The sequence below is a fragment of the Bactrocera dorsalis genome, chromosome 4, assembly GCF_023373825.1.
Source record: "Bactrocera dorsalis isolate Fly_Bdor chromosome 4, ASM2337382v1, whole genome shotgun sequence".
NCBI lineage: Eukaryota > Metazoa > Arthropoda > Insecta > Diptera > Tephritidae > Bactrocera > Bactrocera dorsalis.
The window spans coordinates 73,381,731-73,399,147 of NC_064306.1; the positions used below are offsets into that span (position 1 = coordinate 73,381,731).

At 41.5% G+C, this 17,417-nt stretch overlaps 1 protein-coding gene across 5 annotated transcripts in view; it reads right to left on the reverse strand.

Moving 5' to 3' along the window:
• Positions 1–17,417, reverse strand: part of LOC105228220 (broad-complex core protein isoforms 1/2/3/4/5) — a 114,929-nt gene that overhangs the window by 17,292 nt on the left and 80,220 nt on the right. For 2 of the 5 annotated variants that reach the window (XM_049456669.1, XM_011207936.4), the window contains 6 exons: positions 12,236–12,801; positions 3,236–3,424; positions 2,750–3,161; positions 2,386–2,653; positions 2,180–2,322; positions 1,971–2,021 (listed from right to left, as the gene is read on the reverse strand). In XM_049456669.1, coding sequence (XP_049312626.1) covers positions 1,971–2,021; positions 2,180–2,322; positions 2,386–2,653; positions 2,750–3,161; positions 3,236–3,424; positions 12,236–12,421 — 1,249 coding nt within the window. In that variant the 5' untranslated portion in view covers positions 12,422–12,801. Of the gene's footprint in view, positions 1–1,970; positions 2,022–2,179; positions 2,323–2,385; positions 2,654–2,749; positions 3,162–3,235; positions 3,425–12,235; positions 12,802–14,603; positions 15,551–17,417 lie in introns of those variants that run through there. The other 3 variants (XM_049456670.1, XM_049456668.1, XM_029551108.2) reach the window with 3 other exon arrangements.

The window sequence follows — 17,417 nt, forward strand, 5'->3', positions numbered from 1 at the left end:
TAAATTTGTTGCGAACACTTTGAAATATTATGCGTGTGCGCTTGTGTGTGCTTAGCTAATCAAAATTGAAGTTAAACACTTTTGCGCCGATTAACGCAGACATAAAAGCGAATGCCGACGCCACATACGCCACAAGTCTGCTCCAATCGGTTGCCAGTGTGTGGCAAGTGTGAAGCGTAAAGCAACAGTAGCCGCAAGCCACAGCATCGAACACACATACACACGCACGTACGCACATAAAACATGCGTAATCTCTATTTTACACTTTCACCAGCACCGCATTTGTGTTTGCTGGTGTGTCGGCGGGCAAAATTTTCACATTCACTTAAATAGACAAAACTTTTGCATTGCCGCACACGCACACGCGCTCACATGTGTATGCCGTCGCACGCGCAGTTGGGGCAAATTGTTGAGGTCGGCCGCAACATAAAGGCATCAATTAAAATTTCTCCACACGCTCAACGGCAAATGGGAGCAGATAGTTGTTAGAAATCGGGAGGCGATAGCAGACAGGCAGCCCGTTGTGGCATCAACGCGTGTTGACTGACTGCCTGTCTGCCGGCGCGCTAAGCTAGCGAGTGACGAGCGGCAAGTGCGCGCTAAATAATTGATGAGCCTGTGGCAAGGCACACACGTGGAATGCATTGGGAGCAACTCCGGCGTATATTAGGGAATTGCGCGGTGGCGGGAGCAGTTGGCAGCCTGCTAAGATTTGAAGTGCGGAAGTGTTGTTTGTCAGTTATTGCCATCATCGTTGTGGCGCTTGTGGTTATTATTGTTGTGAATTGCGCTTTGTTTGTGTTATTGTAATGCGGCAAACCGGTTAATTAATTCGAGCGCAGTCAGCTGATTGCTCGGCTCTTTGCCAGCGCTATTCTATATTGTAATGGTTGATTTCGGGATTTCGGGAATTTTTCAAATGCGCTCGGCTTCACTTCTTTTCCTCTTCTTCACTTTCACATTGTTTCAGTTATATATTTGTAAATATTAATTATTGGCTCTACGCTCTATGGTCCTTTTACCATTCTACGGTCATGAAGGGGATTCAAATGAAATGAGTATTTACCATCGAAACAATCAAACAAGAAAGAAATTTTCTGCTGCTTACGTAATTCTCTTTTTCTTCTCATTTACCAACCAAATACTTAGCGACTTAGATGATCTTAATTCATGAAATTTATCTATTTTTAGTTCAAAGTGCTGGAAACCGAAGGAAAATGCCGGTGAACGCAGTGCTCCAGAAGCGGTGCACCAAATAACTGATGAATCTCAACAGGAAATGTGAGTGTGTGCTGGAGGCATTTGGCACTGTTTATACATATGCTGTGGCATGTATAGATGGGTATGTATGCATGTGGAAATTAAGTTGAATTGGAAAATTAAACACCAAAGCGATGAGTTATGACGAACAAATTCACTTTGCATTCACTTCCATCGAGAGTTTTCGAGAGAGTGCTTAAATTAGTGGTGAAATTGTTAGGAGATGTGCATTGAAAATCCAGTAAAAGTCTACGAGATGAATTGGTGCATTAATGAAGCGTGTAGCCACCTTAAAATTTAGAAAAAAGTCTTAATATTTCTTCCTTTGCCACTGCGTTCCGGGCATTTTTATATTATAAGTATATATATTTTTGTTTAAACTTTTTCCAGATATTTCGGAAGTTCTCGAATTGTTTCTATTTTGATTTTTTCTGATTCCCTAGTCTCTTTCGAGTTCTCCTCACAAAGTCGGTTTAAATTAAATAAATAAACCAAAAGTTAAATTAATGAAAAAAATTAACTGTAATTATCATGTAAAAGAATTTTATGGGTTATTGCAATTTTCTCAAAAATTTTCCGTAGTTATAAATGTAATAAAACATAATTAATTAATTAATATTTGCATTTGATGTAAAAATGTAAAGGAATGAATTTGAATTGAAATGTTCGGAAAGAGCGAGTAGTAGTATGTATGGAAGCGGCGTACTCACCTTGCGGAGAAACTGATATTTCGGCGGCTGACTGTAGTTGCGAGTTAAAACCTGAAAGTGAAAGGTAAAGAATTTTGAAATTTCTGCAAAATTTACAACTCCCAAAGGAAGGTTCTTTAGTTCTTGCTTAAAAGCTTCACAGCACCAGATTGAGCTTTTGTGCAAGTTAAGCTTTCGAATGGTGTAAAAGCTCTAGTGCATTCACTTACCAGCTAACGTGGCAGGATCTAGACCGCTCATGGGAAAATTGAAGGCGGCCGGTGAAAATAATTTGCTCTCTGCCGGCGACATCAGATAAGGGGGTGGAGGATGTGTTGGCATGTTGTTATCAATCTCCTCATCGTTTCCCGAACTGTTATATATATTGCCGATTAGTTTATAGTAAGTAGAAGTCGCTGTCACCGCTTTTACTCACCTCAAAGAACCTTTGCCGCCATCACCGCTGCTAGATCGGTTCGCTTCATGCTCACCAGTCGAGTCGTTACTGTGCTCATCGACTACTGTCGGATTGTTATTCGAGCATACCAGTTCCATGGGTTCCGATTTGACATCGTCGACGGTGCGTGTTAGCGGTGAGGAAGTTAAGCTACCGCTCACTTTGTCATTATTTGCGATACCGTTGCCGTTGCCAGTGTCCGAGTTGCCATTGCCACTATTGCCGTTATTACCAGATGGTCCATTACCTAAAAATTATAAGTTTTGTTAGACTTCATATCAATTCTCTTCCAATCTCCTTTTATTGCTCTTTCTCTTTCTCTCTCTCTGGAGCACACACTTACGTTTGTCTTCCTTCAGCGGCGGTGTGTTGTTATTATTGTGCTTGATGGTTGAGAAATCGGCCGGTGTCAATTGTGGTGATGCGCTGCGTTGATGTACAATTTCGGGACTGTTGTTGTTGCTAGACGGCAAACCGTTGTCGGGTCCACGCAGACGTTTCATGGCATTATTCGAGTCCTCGGCCGATGGTGTGGAGTTGTTCCTCTCGCGTCGTAGCATGGCCATGCTGCGCTTAAACAACTGGCTGTTGATGTGTGTGGATGCCAATGGCAGCTGTTGGGATGGTGGGGGTGGCGGTGGTGAGCCGCTGTTGCGTGGATATAGCGGCGGCTCATCGAGCAATGTGTGGTGTGAGTTAAGTGGAGTGCGTGTGGCATTAGCGGCATTCGCCAGATTTTGTATTTGAGCTAATTGCTGTGGGATGCAAGGGGAAACGTATTCATGAAAACGTTAATAATCTCCTTTGTCGCTTGATTATGTAAACTTACACTATGGGTTTCCTCGGCCTGCTGTTGTGTGAGACCCGAGACTCGAAGTACCTCTGCCGTCTTAAGGAAGGACTGCAAAGACTTTTGATGCACGTTCACCTCACCGTGATATATGAATTCCACCAACGAGTGTAGATCGAGAAAGTTGACATCCTGGAGCAGGATCACTGGATGCTTGCAAGGTGTACTCTGTAAGAGACAAAGAAAATGGGAAATTAATGAAGGTACGATGTCACAGTCGATCGGTTGTAAGCTATAATAGAAACTATGTAGTAAAGTGGGAGTGGTTTGTGGACACTTAAAGGTAAGACCCGCGCATTCATCATTTGTGTGTGACAGCCGCACGGATTTGAAGTTGGCCAATGCTTGTGTGTGTGTAATCTGAGTAGACAGCTGCATATGTAGCTGGCATGTAAATACATACATACTAAATATAACCACTCAATTGGAGTGAGTGTATGTGCTCTTATTCAATTGGCGCGTTTTGAAGTAGTTTTGAAATGCACAAACCTGCGAATGTGTGCGTGAGTATGTAGCACTTCATGGTCATGGCGCAACAACAATACAAATAAGCTGAAGTACCTGATTTGTGCGTGGCTTGTTTGCTTAACGATGAACACACAAACATATACGCAAAGGTATGTGAGCATAATGCGCCTGTGTGCGATCACTAATGTGCTTTGCTTTTTGCTTCTGCCATTGGCAGCGTTTGTGTGACGACAGCCTAACACGAGGCAAGCAGAGGTGAACACGAGGGGTCTGACGCCAGAAAGGCAACCAAAGTACTTGCTCGCATAGGAGCTTTAGGCTGCTTGCGCAAAATCACAAACTGGCTATTATCGCAGCCGACTATGGCTATCATGTCCACACTGTTGTCCCTCCGCTACCCGCAATTGTGTAAATATGTCTGAGTATGTGCAGCTCTTCACTTGTACTGCCCACAGTTCACATGAAACGCGCCTATCAGCGCAGCAAAGCGCAGTGTTTGGTAGCTATGTACCTTATATATTTGCACAGCCATATACACTTACATTTACATAGTATATATGCACATTATGTATGTATATTTGCAATGCACGCTCAACTTAATAGCAGCCGCAGCGATCGGTGCCATCGTACTCGGCGCAGTTGCCGCAGCGCTGCCTCAGCAAAAAGTGCAATTGAACTGCACAAATAGCAACAACACACATCGAACACTTGGCAGCGATCGCTGTTGCATTGTGCTTCGAAATTAGGTCAGCGAATAATAAAAGCATAAAGGCAAAAACCGATGCTTCACTGCGTGTGCGCCAACATATGTACGTATGTGAAGATGTGCAGTAGCGGAGCGTTGTCAAAGGCAAACGACTAAACGAACGCATAATCGACGGCTGAGATAATGCCTGGCCCGACCAGACACAAGTAACTCAGCGACGATCTTGTTGCTCTGCAGCTTCGATCTGTTTGCGCCCATCTTTTTCAGTTTATCGCCTACCCACCGCTCCCCACCAGCTCGTATTATTTTTTAGCGCTTACTAAGCACACACACACATGTACCCATACATAGAGACTTTTTACTCGTTTTGTGCATTTGTATTTCTGCTCGGCGTTTCGCTATTTAATGGACTTCTTGCAAAGGATTGCTTCTATTTTTACTGATTTGTGGCACGATCGCCAAGGAGATATCGCTGTGTGAGCGTGAAGGCGGTGGGTGCTGGTAGAGACGCTCTTAGAGTGTGTTGTTGTTGTGCTGATGCGCGCCGCTCTGCAAGTTTGGGAAAATGAGGTCAGCAGCAACAGCAGTCGATTGCGAATCTGGCTTAGTATATATTTGTAAATAGGCGCACACGCGCACGCACACCAACGCAGGCGACGTACGAATGCGTGTGAAATGCATTCAAGCGCCCGTGTCATGTTTTGTTGTATTGTTTTGCTCACATCTTGGCCTTTGGAATTTATTTGCGATTGTAAATTATCGTTTATGATCTATAGAAAGTGGGACAGCAGCGAGATTGCTTTTTGGGAAACAACCACACTCATATACATATATACTTGTATGTTACACAGAGTATGCATGTGTATGTGTGTGTGTAAATGGCATTTGTCTTGATATAATGCCAGAAAATAATAAAAAGTAAGTTTAAGTAAAAAATGAATGAAAATAATAAAAAGCCACACAAATTACAATGGCATAGTAGTGTTACCAGATGTATACAAATTTTAGGTTTTATAAAACAGCAATAATTTTGAAACTTCCACAAGCGTCCGGTCTCCACAAGTATTTCAAGAGAGGATTCTAGGTTCGTTTGAAACATGCGCAGTTTTACACTGCCGTCTAAAATAGCCGCAGAGGTTTGGATCCAACATATAATAGTACTAGGGGCCCACAGAGATGCGATAATTTATAGGAATCGGTTAAATTTAACCAAGCGCACTCATTTGGACATTTTCCCCTTGCGCGAAGGCGCAGAGCACAGCTCGGCCCAGCTCTCTTGGGGAGCCAAAAACAATGGAATTAAATATGGCCGCGTGTCGCTTTACAATTCAGTTTGTTTTGCTTGTTTGGATTGGCCGACTACACGGATTTGTAGTTAAAATGAGGCGAGAAATAAAATGAAAAATGTTCAAACAAACAACACACAACGAGTGCGGGGCGCTGGACGAAGCGACACGAATTCAACTAACTTTCTGGCTTCTTTTGCCGTTAGTCGTCACTTTGTTGCAGGGTGTGACTGAGTGTTTGAGACTTATTTAAGTGCCACTATTGCATCGGCCATTGTTTGGCGCCTATTTTTGTGCCGTTTTGTGTAATTCCGTATTTGTGCATTTTAGCGCTTTAGTTCAAATGCTTTTATGCCAAATTGCTGCACTACAAGTGCGTCCGTTTGCTTGCGCCTATTCGCTATTCGCTGGCTGCGCCAGTGCTCAGCGCTGCCGTATTGCAGTTTAAACCTAATTAAAATAATGCAGCAGTTAATTAAATATTTATGCACCGAGTGGATACTTTAGCCACTTTCTAGCCACTTGAATCCAACGCCACTCACCCCCGATGCCACGCACCGCCAGGCGGCAAAGCGTGTTATGTTGTAGCGCCCAGTGCTGCTGGGCAGAGGTGTCATTTGGATGCGGACCAATGTGACAGTGGGACAAAATGAGAGAAAATTCGACATAAAAACAGTATTAGGAGATTACTTCCAAATATTTCTCAACTCTACTCCGAGAGGACAAGTAGATAGAATATCTTTAAACATTTTCTAATAGTGATTACGTCTTTACTGGGTTCTAAGTACAGTCACAGAGTACAGTCGAGAGCTGCGAAAAGCGCTCCACTGCGCAAAGGTTTCTTTTCTCTTGTTTGTTTTTGTAACGGTAATGCATAGTAACTACAAAAACAGCAAAAGCTGTCACTTCTAGTGCCAATAAAGTTTTCCCTAGCAAGGCTGGGTTCATTACTTTTGTTGCCATTGTCCGAGACACGGCCGCTACCCTGTAATCTTGGGCGCCCTGCTCTCCCCCCTCTTTTCTGCTGCAATTGTTGTGCATTTATTTTGCTATTTAGCAAATTAAATGTTGTCCCTTCTCATATTGTAGTGCCTTCAATTCCCCGTGGTATGAGTGTGTGTCATGACTTGTTCGCTCTTATTTGAAAAAGTGTGTTCTTCACTTCGCTTCGCTTCACTATTTTTGCATAAGTAGGCAGGCTGCCGCTGGCCCGAGTGCTGACACTGCAATTGACTACACTTTTTTGCGCTGATTTATTTCATTTTTTCGACTTTTCGACGAGTTGTTAATCAGCAGTTGTGCTGTTGCTATATTTTGCACATGCAAAACTTTTAACAATTTAGTGCATGCTTCTTTGTATAGTTCTTTCTTTGAGTTTCTTCTGCTTTCAATCGTTCCGCCATAGATCTAATTTGAAGGCAATGATTAACTTGGCAACGGAATAGTCAACTTGGCGATACTTTGGACAATTGTGACTTATATACTACTTTTACGGTTATTATACAACTTAAATTGATTTATTGTGACAAGTTCCGTTACAGCGAGTTTGGCGCTTGGAGGTGAATTCCGATTCGCAATTAAAATTAATCCACATTTGTTTGAGTGATATTCTATAATTTCATGATTTAGTGTAAATGATTACAGTAAAGGCGAACCAGTCATTACTCGTGTGAGAAAATCGAATGAAAATATGTAGATACAATGTATACATTTTTTTAAATTTTTGGTTAAGTCGTGAGTTTATGTAAAAGTTATGCCATGTTTTGTTATGTTATGTTATGTTTTGTTATGTAATGTAATGTAATGTTATGTTATATTATGTTATGTTATTGTTATGTTATGTTATGTTATGTTATGTTATTGTTATGTTATGTTATGTTATGTTATGTTATGTTGTTATGTTATGTTATGTTAAGTTATGTTATGTTACGTCATGTAAGTTATGTGTAATTATTGTGCCGTCTTCCGTTGATATATCCTATCGGTTTCTTTCGGTATACTAAAGACAAACCATCACTCTTATATGCAATAAATATTTTGAAAGTAAGTTTCTTTGGAGGGCAATGATTTTGCTAAATCTAGTTCATTTAATTAGACCCAGTACTTTGCAAGCGAATTTGCATACAAATGCTACGCTAGTATATTGCAAATAAGAAGTAGGGAGTGAATGTGAACGCATTGCAGCAACGTTTGTGACCTTTTCTTCAGAGCCGTACGTGGAGTCATTAAATCAGTTTTATTGCAGACGAACTTTTGCATTATTAAATTCTTTGCAAACATTTTTAAAATTCTGTTTATTGCTATGCCCGTTTATCACGACGCTTTCCAGCTCCGCCCAGTAGACATTACTTGCTTACGAGCACACACACACACACGCATTCGTGCTTATGTAAAGTATCTATGTGTTTATGCAATAAAAATAATTCAGCAATTCATTATAAGTTGCATGCGAGTCGAATGCGGCTATTGCTTTATGTATATGTATGTGTGTGTGCTTGCGTCACATTAGACAAAACGGTAAATGGCCAAAGACAGATCCTCGTACGCCTACCGGCGCTCATGCCGCCACGCCCGCTTCGCCGAGCACTTTGCTAGTTATATCCTTTCGCCGCAGAATTTGTTTGTTGCTAAAACTTTTAACATTGTACATGTGCGTGTGTGTATGTGTGTATGTGTGCATAACCGCATAGTTTTCGATTTTCCTTTTTCAAATATTCAGCAAAAAGCTTTCTTCATGCAAATGCACATACAGTGGTGTTTATGTGTGTGTGTGTGCGTGTGTGTGTGTGTATGTAGGAATTCGCCTGCCCTATTGGTTGCCGAAGTTTTAGTGGTTTTTGTTGTTGTTGTGTGGCGCAAAGCAAACTTTAATGGCAACCTAATTAATAAAACGAATATATTTAAAATTTGAAATTTCCGTGCAGCGATCCTCGCCCTACGGCACTCGCCACTTGTAGGCCAAAGTTTTGCGATTTGGCGAAGCCGCCGCCGCTCGCCGCTGCGCCTTGTTTCTAGTCGCTGTTTGTGTAATTTTTGCAGTGACTCTACTTAATTTGCATTGCTGTGCCATTATTTCATAGCTCACTTTTACTCTAGTCCCCTCGCCCCACTCTTGTTGTTGCCTTTGTTGTCGTAGTTTGTACCGTTGCATTTTTTGTTAACTATTAAATTTATTTAGTCGGTTCTTCTTTGTTTATTATAACGCCACACACACACACTTACATATGCGGATGGCGGCTAGGTGAGGCGAGGAGTTGGCGTGTGTGGCGTATGAAAGAAGTTTGCTGTGATTTTCTTGTCTTTCGGTGGCATTTGCAGGCAAAGTGTGGCACTGCGCCATCGCTAATGGGCCGTGGGCATGACGAATATTTCGCGAGCTCATTATTACTGTTATTATTTGTGGCTTCCAGCTAATGTTTGATGATAGTGATTACTGCCGCGGTTGTGGTGCTGATGGCTGGTGGCGTTGAGGTCCTCCATGCCGATGCATGCGGCATAATTTCTATTACGCCCATTCTGCTCTGCGGAAGTATCTGAGGCGGTGTATGTTGCATGCGTTGTGCTTTACAGTGCAAAAGAATTTGTTGCTATTTTCGGGATCACCCATTGGGAGCTGGAGTCCGAATGGGAGTTTTGCCTAAGAATTTACCAGTTGCGTTTCCACCGTCAGTTACAAAGGGAGCAACAACTTCGGCAAACTCTTTACGAAATAACAAGAACCACGTCCCGCCGCCCCGCCTACTAACATCCGCCACAGTGAGCGCTTGATGCGCCTAATGCATTTTGAATATTCGCCGGCATTGAGACATTAAACTCTACCAAAGTTGGTTGTTTGCGGTGGTGGCGGAAGCGGAGTCAGCGGGGAATGCAGTTTGTTGCAAGTATAGATTGCGGAAGTGTGCACGCAATTGTGGCTTTGAGGCAAACAAAAGGGTTAGGCTGTGGCACCTACAAGCATTCCACACTGGCATTCCCTACAAGTGAATGTGTGTGTGTGTATATTGGAACTGCTGCAACAAAAAAAGGAGAGAATAACGAACAACCGTACAACATGACACAAAGCGGAAACTTTTTGCCACTGAGCTGCCATCAGCGTCAAATAATAATCGTTAGCAAATTTCCGACATTGCGGTTGCATGCCGCACATGTGCATTGCAGACAAAATGGCTCACCCCACACACACACACACACATTAGTTGCCTCTAAAATTCAACTCAAATGCAGAATTGCTCACTTGGCTGCCGCATAAGCATTTGGGCGTTGCACGTTGGGTGTGGCAAGCACTGTGTAGACAGCTTGTATGCATTTAACGAGTTTGAAGACCACCCAACGGACTCAAGTGACTTGCCACAAACACATATAAATGCAGTTTGTTATTTTAATTGAAACTGCGGACTAATTTCATTTTATTGTGGTTGCACGTTTTTGTTGTTGCAGCAAGCAAACATTTATGCAGTCTATTTGATTTGTGTGACTGCTGGTACCTCGCTGTTGCATGTGCCACAGTTGCGTGTTGTGGCAATTGTTTAATTGTATTTTTATTGTCCCTGTTGTTGTTGTCGTTGTTGTTGAAATCTGCAAATAACTTGTGTGCATAATAAGTCAACATTTTACCTGTCTTGCACCGAGTTTAGAGTCACTTTCAAATAAGTAGCCGTACAAGTGCCACACACACATATATAAACATACACTCTGGAGTTAACGGTTATGTGCATCAGTGTGCATAAATACGAATCCAAAGATACTCATATTACTTTAGTGCAGATATGTGCTTTCATTGTCTCCCAGCAACCGTGTAGCGCTGCCACATCGCACATAAGTAGGTCACATCGTCGTGGCAGAGGCAGCAGAAATGCGCAATCTGCCTTAGCACACACACAATGGCTCTCCGCCTATATAATTATGCATCCTCTGCGCCTTTCCCCTCAGCTTCCCGTGGGGGGCTGGGTCGGGAAGGCGAAAGGGTTTGTCACTGCAGCCGCATCTTCTTCTGTGCTTCTCTGCTCCTTCTTTCATTTTATCTTCACACTCTTCCCAACTTCGCTTTTCTTGTTTCCTCTTTGTGTGCGACTGATCTTCCACCGATTTGCTCTCTGGTGGCTGAGTTGTTGCCTCTCCTTCGCGATATTCAGGGTGAGCCAGTTTGCATTCTGCCCTTGCATTATCGCACTATTTTTCTGCCATCTACTTTTTATCGCATTTTCTACTCATAAAACGATAAAAAATGAAATTTACGCCTTATACTTATATACACAAGCGCTTCCCCTGCCCCTCGTAAGTTTGTCTTATGTGTGATTTTCTGTTTCTTATGTTTGCTTAGCCTTTGGCAAATACATATTAACGAACATGGTGCGACTTTGCCTTTACTTCTGTTTTCGTTTTCCCCGCTCCACTTGGCCCTGTCGTTAGGTAGTGCAATCGCTGCTTTTGCTTTATTATAATATTTCGATTTCTTTACACGTTCTCCTTTACAAGTGCCTTTGTATGGCGAATGAATGCACTGCTGTTTGCTCAACATATATAAATATGTACATATATATACCATATACATACATATGTAGTATGTGTATGAATGTGCTCCTAACTAATAAAAATTTGTACTTTATGTGCGAAGTGTCCTCGAAAAAATATACGAGTATGTGAGTTGGTCATTGCTTGTTGAAGCCGCCGACAGCGATCGGTGACTGTGAGAAAGCTATGCGAACAAATATATTAAGACAAAGTAATACACTTCGTTAGACTTTTTAGTTTTATGCCACGGTCTGAACGGTATGTCCGAGAATAGTATTGATCCTTGACTAGAACAACGTGCTAAGTCGATTTAGCCTCGCCTGTCTCTATATAGGCGAGCTACTCCTTCAGTTTTTGAAATATCGATGTGAAATTTTCCCCGATATTTTTCTAATCAAGAAGCTGTTCATTTATCAGAATGGCCTTATAGCATATATATAGCTGTCGTACAAGCTGATCGATCGGAATAAAGAGCTGGTATGGAGTACCCTTTCATTTAAGGAGATATTTTAATGAAATTTTGCATCGAATACTGTTTGAGGTGATGATGCAAACCCCGAAACAATTGTTCTGATCGGATCACTATAGCATATAGCTGTCATACAAGCTGTAAAGAATCTTTTGTATTAGCTTCGGTGCAACTGAAGTTAGTGGATTTTTTTGTTTTTAACTGATCTTGTTCAAGTCGCCAAATTTTTGCGATGTTTTCATAATAATCCACCTACATTAAGCTGGTTCCTAACAGTGAGGTTCACAATAGAAGTTTTATTTCAAAAACCTTACTAGTCTATAATCAAAGGTCTCTTCCTACATCATTAGAAAGTTAAAACGGATACCGATACTGAATGGATACCGAAAAAAATAACATTGTGGCAGATCATCTAATATGTTGAGAGAAATCAAATTTTCGTCTCTCAAACGTCTTACAAAATCAAATAACCCTCAGCATGTCTCGTAGGATTTCTTAATCCATAAGTATCTAAATGCTTAGTCATTATTGTCACTCACCTTGAGTAAATCGCGAAAATATGGGCTGCACGCCGACAGGACGACGCGATGCGCTTTGATGCTGCGCCCCTCGCACGCCAGTGTCACATCGACGAAATCTTCGTCGTCGCGGAGGTTCTCAAACGCCGACGTTATGCTGCTTTGGTAGTTGTTCCAGCGCAAACAGAAATGCTGTGTTTCGTCCATCTTCGCGACTGACTTGACTGTGTCCGCTTCCGTGTCCGTGTATGTGTGGGTGTTGTGTTGGCGCTGTTGAAAGCGTCCCCAAAGACTTGCTTTCACTCTTATGGATATGCTGTTGTTATTGTTCTTTTTGCTGTGACTGTTATTATTTTGAAATTAATTATTTTTCTCCAACTGATTGCAATTGTTTTCTTTTAGTTGTAGTTGTAGATGTAATTGTAATGTTACGTTGTTGTTGTTTTTATGGTTGTTAAGAACCGTCTTCTCTAAGTTTTGCTTTTGCTTGTACTTTCCCTTAAGTTTGACTATTTGGGAAGTTTACTTTACTATTTGCGTTTTATGTTTATATTTGTGTAGATATATTTTTCATAAATTTAAATAAACTGCAAAGAGAAAAGACGAAAGTACAATTAGTAAAATGAACACAGTGAAGGATATGCATAGTATGTTAAAATGTAAAATATTCAAAATAATCATAAAGAATTGCGAATCTGCTGAAAAAAGTAATTTCACGCCCCAGACGCCTCAAAAAGTGGCGCGTCATTTGACCCTAGTTGTGCCGTCTTGAAAGCGAGTGACAAACGAACATTCGCTAAAATAAGATAATGACTGTAAGGCAACAACATACTCTCGTGTGTATTATGTGTACTACCAACTTGACGGTATTCGACTACAGCACCAGAATAGGTTTTGAGTTTAAGGTAAAAAAATCAATCTTCGGCATATAGACTTTCTGGAATAAGGAAAATGTTTACTTATCTAGATTGTGTATGAAGTTGTTTTTGTGTGAAGAAAGTATTTCGAGCGCATCTGCTTCGTGTGCAAGTGTCGCACGTCAAGTGGCTTTAAATAGACCTGCAGATTATAAAACGGCCAAAGTGATAAACAAACAATGCATTCGCCGCGTAGAAAATCAAATTAAAATTCACTTTTAATGGGCATAACAAACAAGTTTTATTTGCGTTGGCCAGTGAGGTTATTGACACTCAAGGTTAGCACTGCTGCTCTTGGCAGCCCGAGCGTTCGCTCGAGTGCCAGCCATTTCGTTGAAGTTTTATGCGGATTTATTTTCGAAAAATTCATATATGTTTTTAATTTCTATTGAAATTCAACATTTTATCGCTACACAGCAAATGCTGTAGCTTTCACATACATAAGTATGTCATGCATTTATTTATATGCACACATACATGCAGGCAAGCACTATAAATAATTGTTGGTTTGCAAAATTTCGCCAGCGATTTATCAGCATATGGGTTCTAAGTGTGTTTAGTTCCATTCCATTTATTCTTTGGCGATGACGATTTGTGGTTTTTATGAAAACTAGTCAACGAATTTCTCGGAAAGCGATGACCAATCTTTTCTCCAATCTTAGAAGCCGCAAACGACCGCCATTTCTCAAATACGGCTATGTTTTAGATAAAGTTTTGCATTAGTTTTTTACCATATATGTACATTTGTACGTATGTATGCACACACAAGAATTCCGACCAATATGTTGAAAGTGAAAAAAGTGTAAGCAAAAAACCATACATACGGTCTGATAACCAAGCAAAAGCAATAAAGCTGCTGCAGCTTTCTAAAAGCTCTGCAGTCGCCGCTTCGAAGTGCTCTTGCAAAACGAAAACTATCGCTATTTGTATCTATGTGATACATTCGTGCATGAACGCGCTCTGTGTCTGCGAGTGAGCGAGTAGTTTTGCTGAGCGCTCGCTTCACGTGTGCTGGCAGTGCAGCAAATGCTGTGCGCTTGCCGATTCGCAAGCCAGTGCGCATGGCAATGCAGTGGGGGAGCGCACGATATGGGTTGCTCGCGCAGTTTGGCACAAAACGCTTGATATTTCGCTGCGTCAAAAATTGAGCGCAAAGAATGTGATGCCTGCCTTTTTGCTGCGCTGCACTTGTGTTGGTGGATTTGTCACAGCAAAAGTTGCTGCGGAAAGTTTAATTCGCACAAATACGTAATCGAAAGTCTTCTCGTTTACATGATTGATCAGGGTCTCATAATGACTCTACTTAAATATTTTTTATTATTACGTTTAGTATCCAAATCGTTTGCAGTAAATCAAAATAAATGGTAGAAAATTATTGCTCGAATGCAAAGCTTCGTTGAATTTGACTTTGTATATATGTAAATTGAAGTTAGTTTTCTAGTTAAGTGTAGCCTTCGCAAAATTCTGCCTACCTGACCGTTGTAGAAGTTTTAGTGGTGGCTGCCAATATTGGCGAACCGATGCACGGTTGAAAGTAACACACTACCGAGCACTTAATAACGCGACCGACGATTAGTGCGACTACTAACTGTAATTACCGGACCCGAATTGTAGCGTTTGCAGTTTTTCAATTTGAATTTTAATACATTTATAAAGTTAAAGAACATATTTTCTGCTTCTAGCACCGTAAGTAGCACGAACTACACACAGATATTCGAGGCACTGCTGAGCGATTCAGAGATACCCTTGGTTTTCATAGGTCGAAACTACATAAATGCACTAGGCATAGTTTAATAAAAAAGAATTTCAGAACTCCTTTGATATTTTGTTGAGGAAAATGGCGCAGAACTATTCACTTTTGTTCCAAGCCTTTTAATTATTCACTTATTCGGTTTGTGGAACCATCAAAACGAATGCGTAGTTGCTATTCACAATAGTAATTTCATTTCTTTGAAAGCTATTTCCGATTTGTTTCCTTTAAGCGAGAGTTTGCTTAGTTTTCACAATTGTTTTAGAATTATCTAGAGTTGTTTGATTTCAAACAGGGATACGCGTTGACTTTGTTCTAGCGAGCGACCGACCGACCGACCGACCGTACCGATTGTGACCAACAAAGTACGCGCGACAACAAAATTCAACTGTTGCTTGTGCGGCTGCTGCTTTTGCTGCTACTTCTGGCCCGTCTAGCGACTTTAAAAGCGCATTAGGCAATTGCCAAAAAACTATCCAAAAAATACATGCACAGCGGTGCCGCGGACGGGAGGAGGTTCTGGGAATCGAGAGTTCGAGCGCTCGAGCGCGTCCCGATCGACAACGAAGCTTCATCAAGAACGCGCGGTCGCGCCAGTCACGGCAGCACACAGCAAACGCACAACAATGGCATTTGGACGCAGCAGACAAACGCGTCGTCGCCGCCATGAGGGTGTTGTTGGCTGCTTAGTAGTATTCGACGCCGTCGTAGTGAACCCCGCGCGCTGCACCGTCAGCAGCAATGCCCGTCTGCTCTAGGCTTTTACTAACCGAGCTCTCCCTAATATTAATGCAGCATTTTTATTTTGCTCGGCTAAAGCCGCTTGTTCTGCTTGTTGTTGTGTATGTTTTCGATTAGTCGGTCAGTGTGTTAGAATTCTGCATTTCGCTGTGAAATCGCACACGATGCGTGCCAGTGTGCGGCTCATACTACACACACGGCGCATGTACATGGATATAAGGCTGAGGCGCGTGTATTAGTGGCAGTCATATCTATGGCTACTCCTCTTACCGGTGGCGTTCGGGTACTATTTCACTTGCATGTGTGAGAACTGTCCAAATTTTGCCAAAAAGGCATTATATGCAAAAAAAACGAGTAAAATAAGAAATGAACAACAACAACAATAGTCACTTGCAGCTATTCCGCATAGTTCACACAACGAGCAGCTGAGAATGTTTCTCACACATACACACACATGGTTTGCCGTGCGGCATTTGCCGTAGCAGTGAAGTGAAAAGCATTTTGCATGTGATTCGAGAACAAACAAAAACAAAGAAAAAACCACATAGCTATACACTCAAAATCGGCTACAAGTACAACGAAACATTTTGCAGTCAAAAGAGTTATACTTCGAGTTAAAACAAATATGGGCGCAGAGTTCCACTGTTTCATAAAAGAATTTCGAACATCTGCGTTGACTAAGAAAGACCATTTTTATATTAGTTCATGTTCTATATATAAATATATTATATATACATACATGCTGCAGCGAAATGGCTCGCCGATTTGAAGTAGAAACGTGAACGAAATCGTTAACTGAAATCCTTAAGTAATGGATTTATCATCATCAAGAGGGAACAGCTCATAGATCTGGACACATAATGAGAGAAAATTGGAACGAATAGTAATTTCAAGCTTAGTTCATAACTATTTTTCCAATTCCTGAATAATTTGTAAGCCGCAGTCAGTACCTCCAACTGCTGAGTGATCTAAACTGCCTCAATCTGTCTTCAATTTAGTTTAGAGAAAACATATTTTAAAGAACTTGCCATTCAATCAAGTACGCATATTTTGCTTTTGACAATTGGAGAGATACCAGAGCTTAAAACTGAGATCAGGGATGCATAACACTACTTAAAAAAACCAGGGCTTTTGTTCGAAAATAGGAACTATAAATCGTAACTGGCTTATCATTCGTCAATCTAGCTGTTGGGGAGTAGACTCATTGCGTATGCAAACCACAGAACAAAGAATCAGCGAAGTTTATAGACGCCAATCAGTACAACAAACGCTCACATACAAAGACATATTAATATCTACGAGAATAGTTCCAAACATTTTGCCATACTCGAAAAGCTGTAGGGAAGGCATGCGCGGGGTGTAGACGAAATACACACCCGCACTCGCACAAGGCGACTGTGTTCTGGCAAAATTTATTGCTTGTTGTGTTTCTATGCCATTGGTGTTGTTATTGGATGTTTGACGGCGCTTGTTTGTTCGCTCATATCCCATTGTCGCCCAGCTACCTAGAAATAGCATCGCACATCCATAGAAACCGTGTACATATACCTCCATTAAGCAGACAGCGCTCTCATGCGAGTGTGTTTGTTGGTGTGCGACGGTCTGTTTGCACTCAACTTCACGTCAAATGCTCGTATATTTCGATGTTTGCTATTTTCAAGGTTAAATTTTAGTTTTGCTCACAAAGAATGAGAAAAAAGCTTCTTTATCGTCGTAGTGGTTCGCAGCTGTTTCGTTTTAGTTTCGTTGTAGTGACGTGTACGGACCCAAAATAAAATAAACTCGCTCGCCCGCC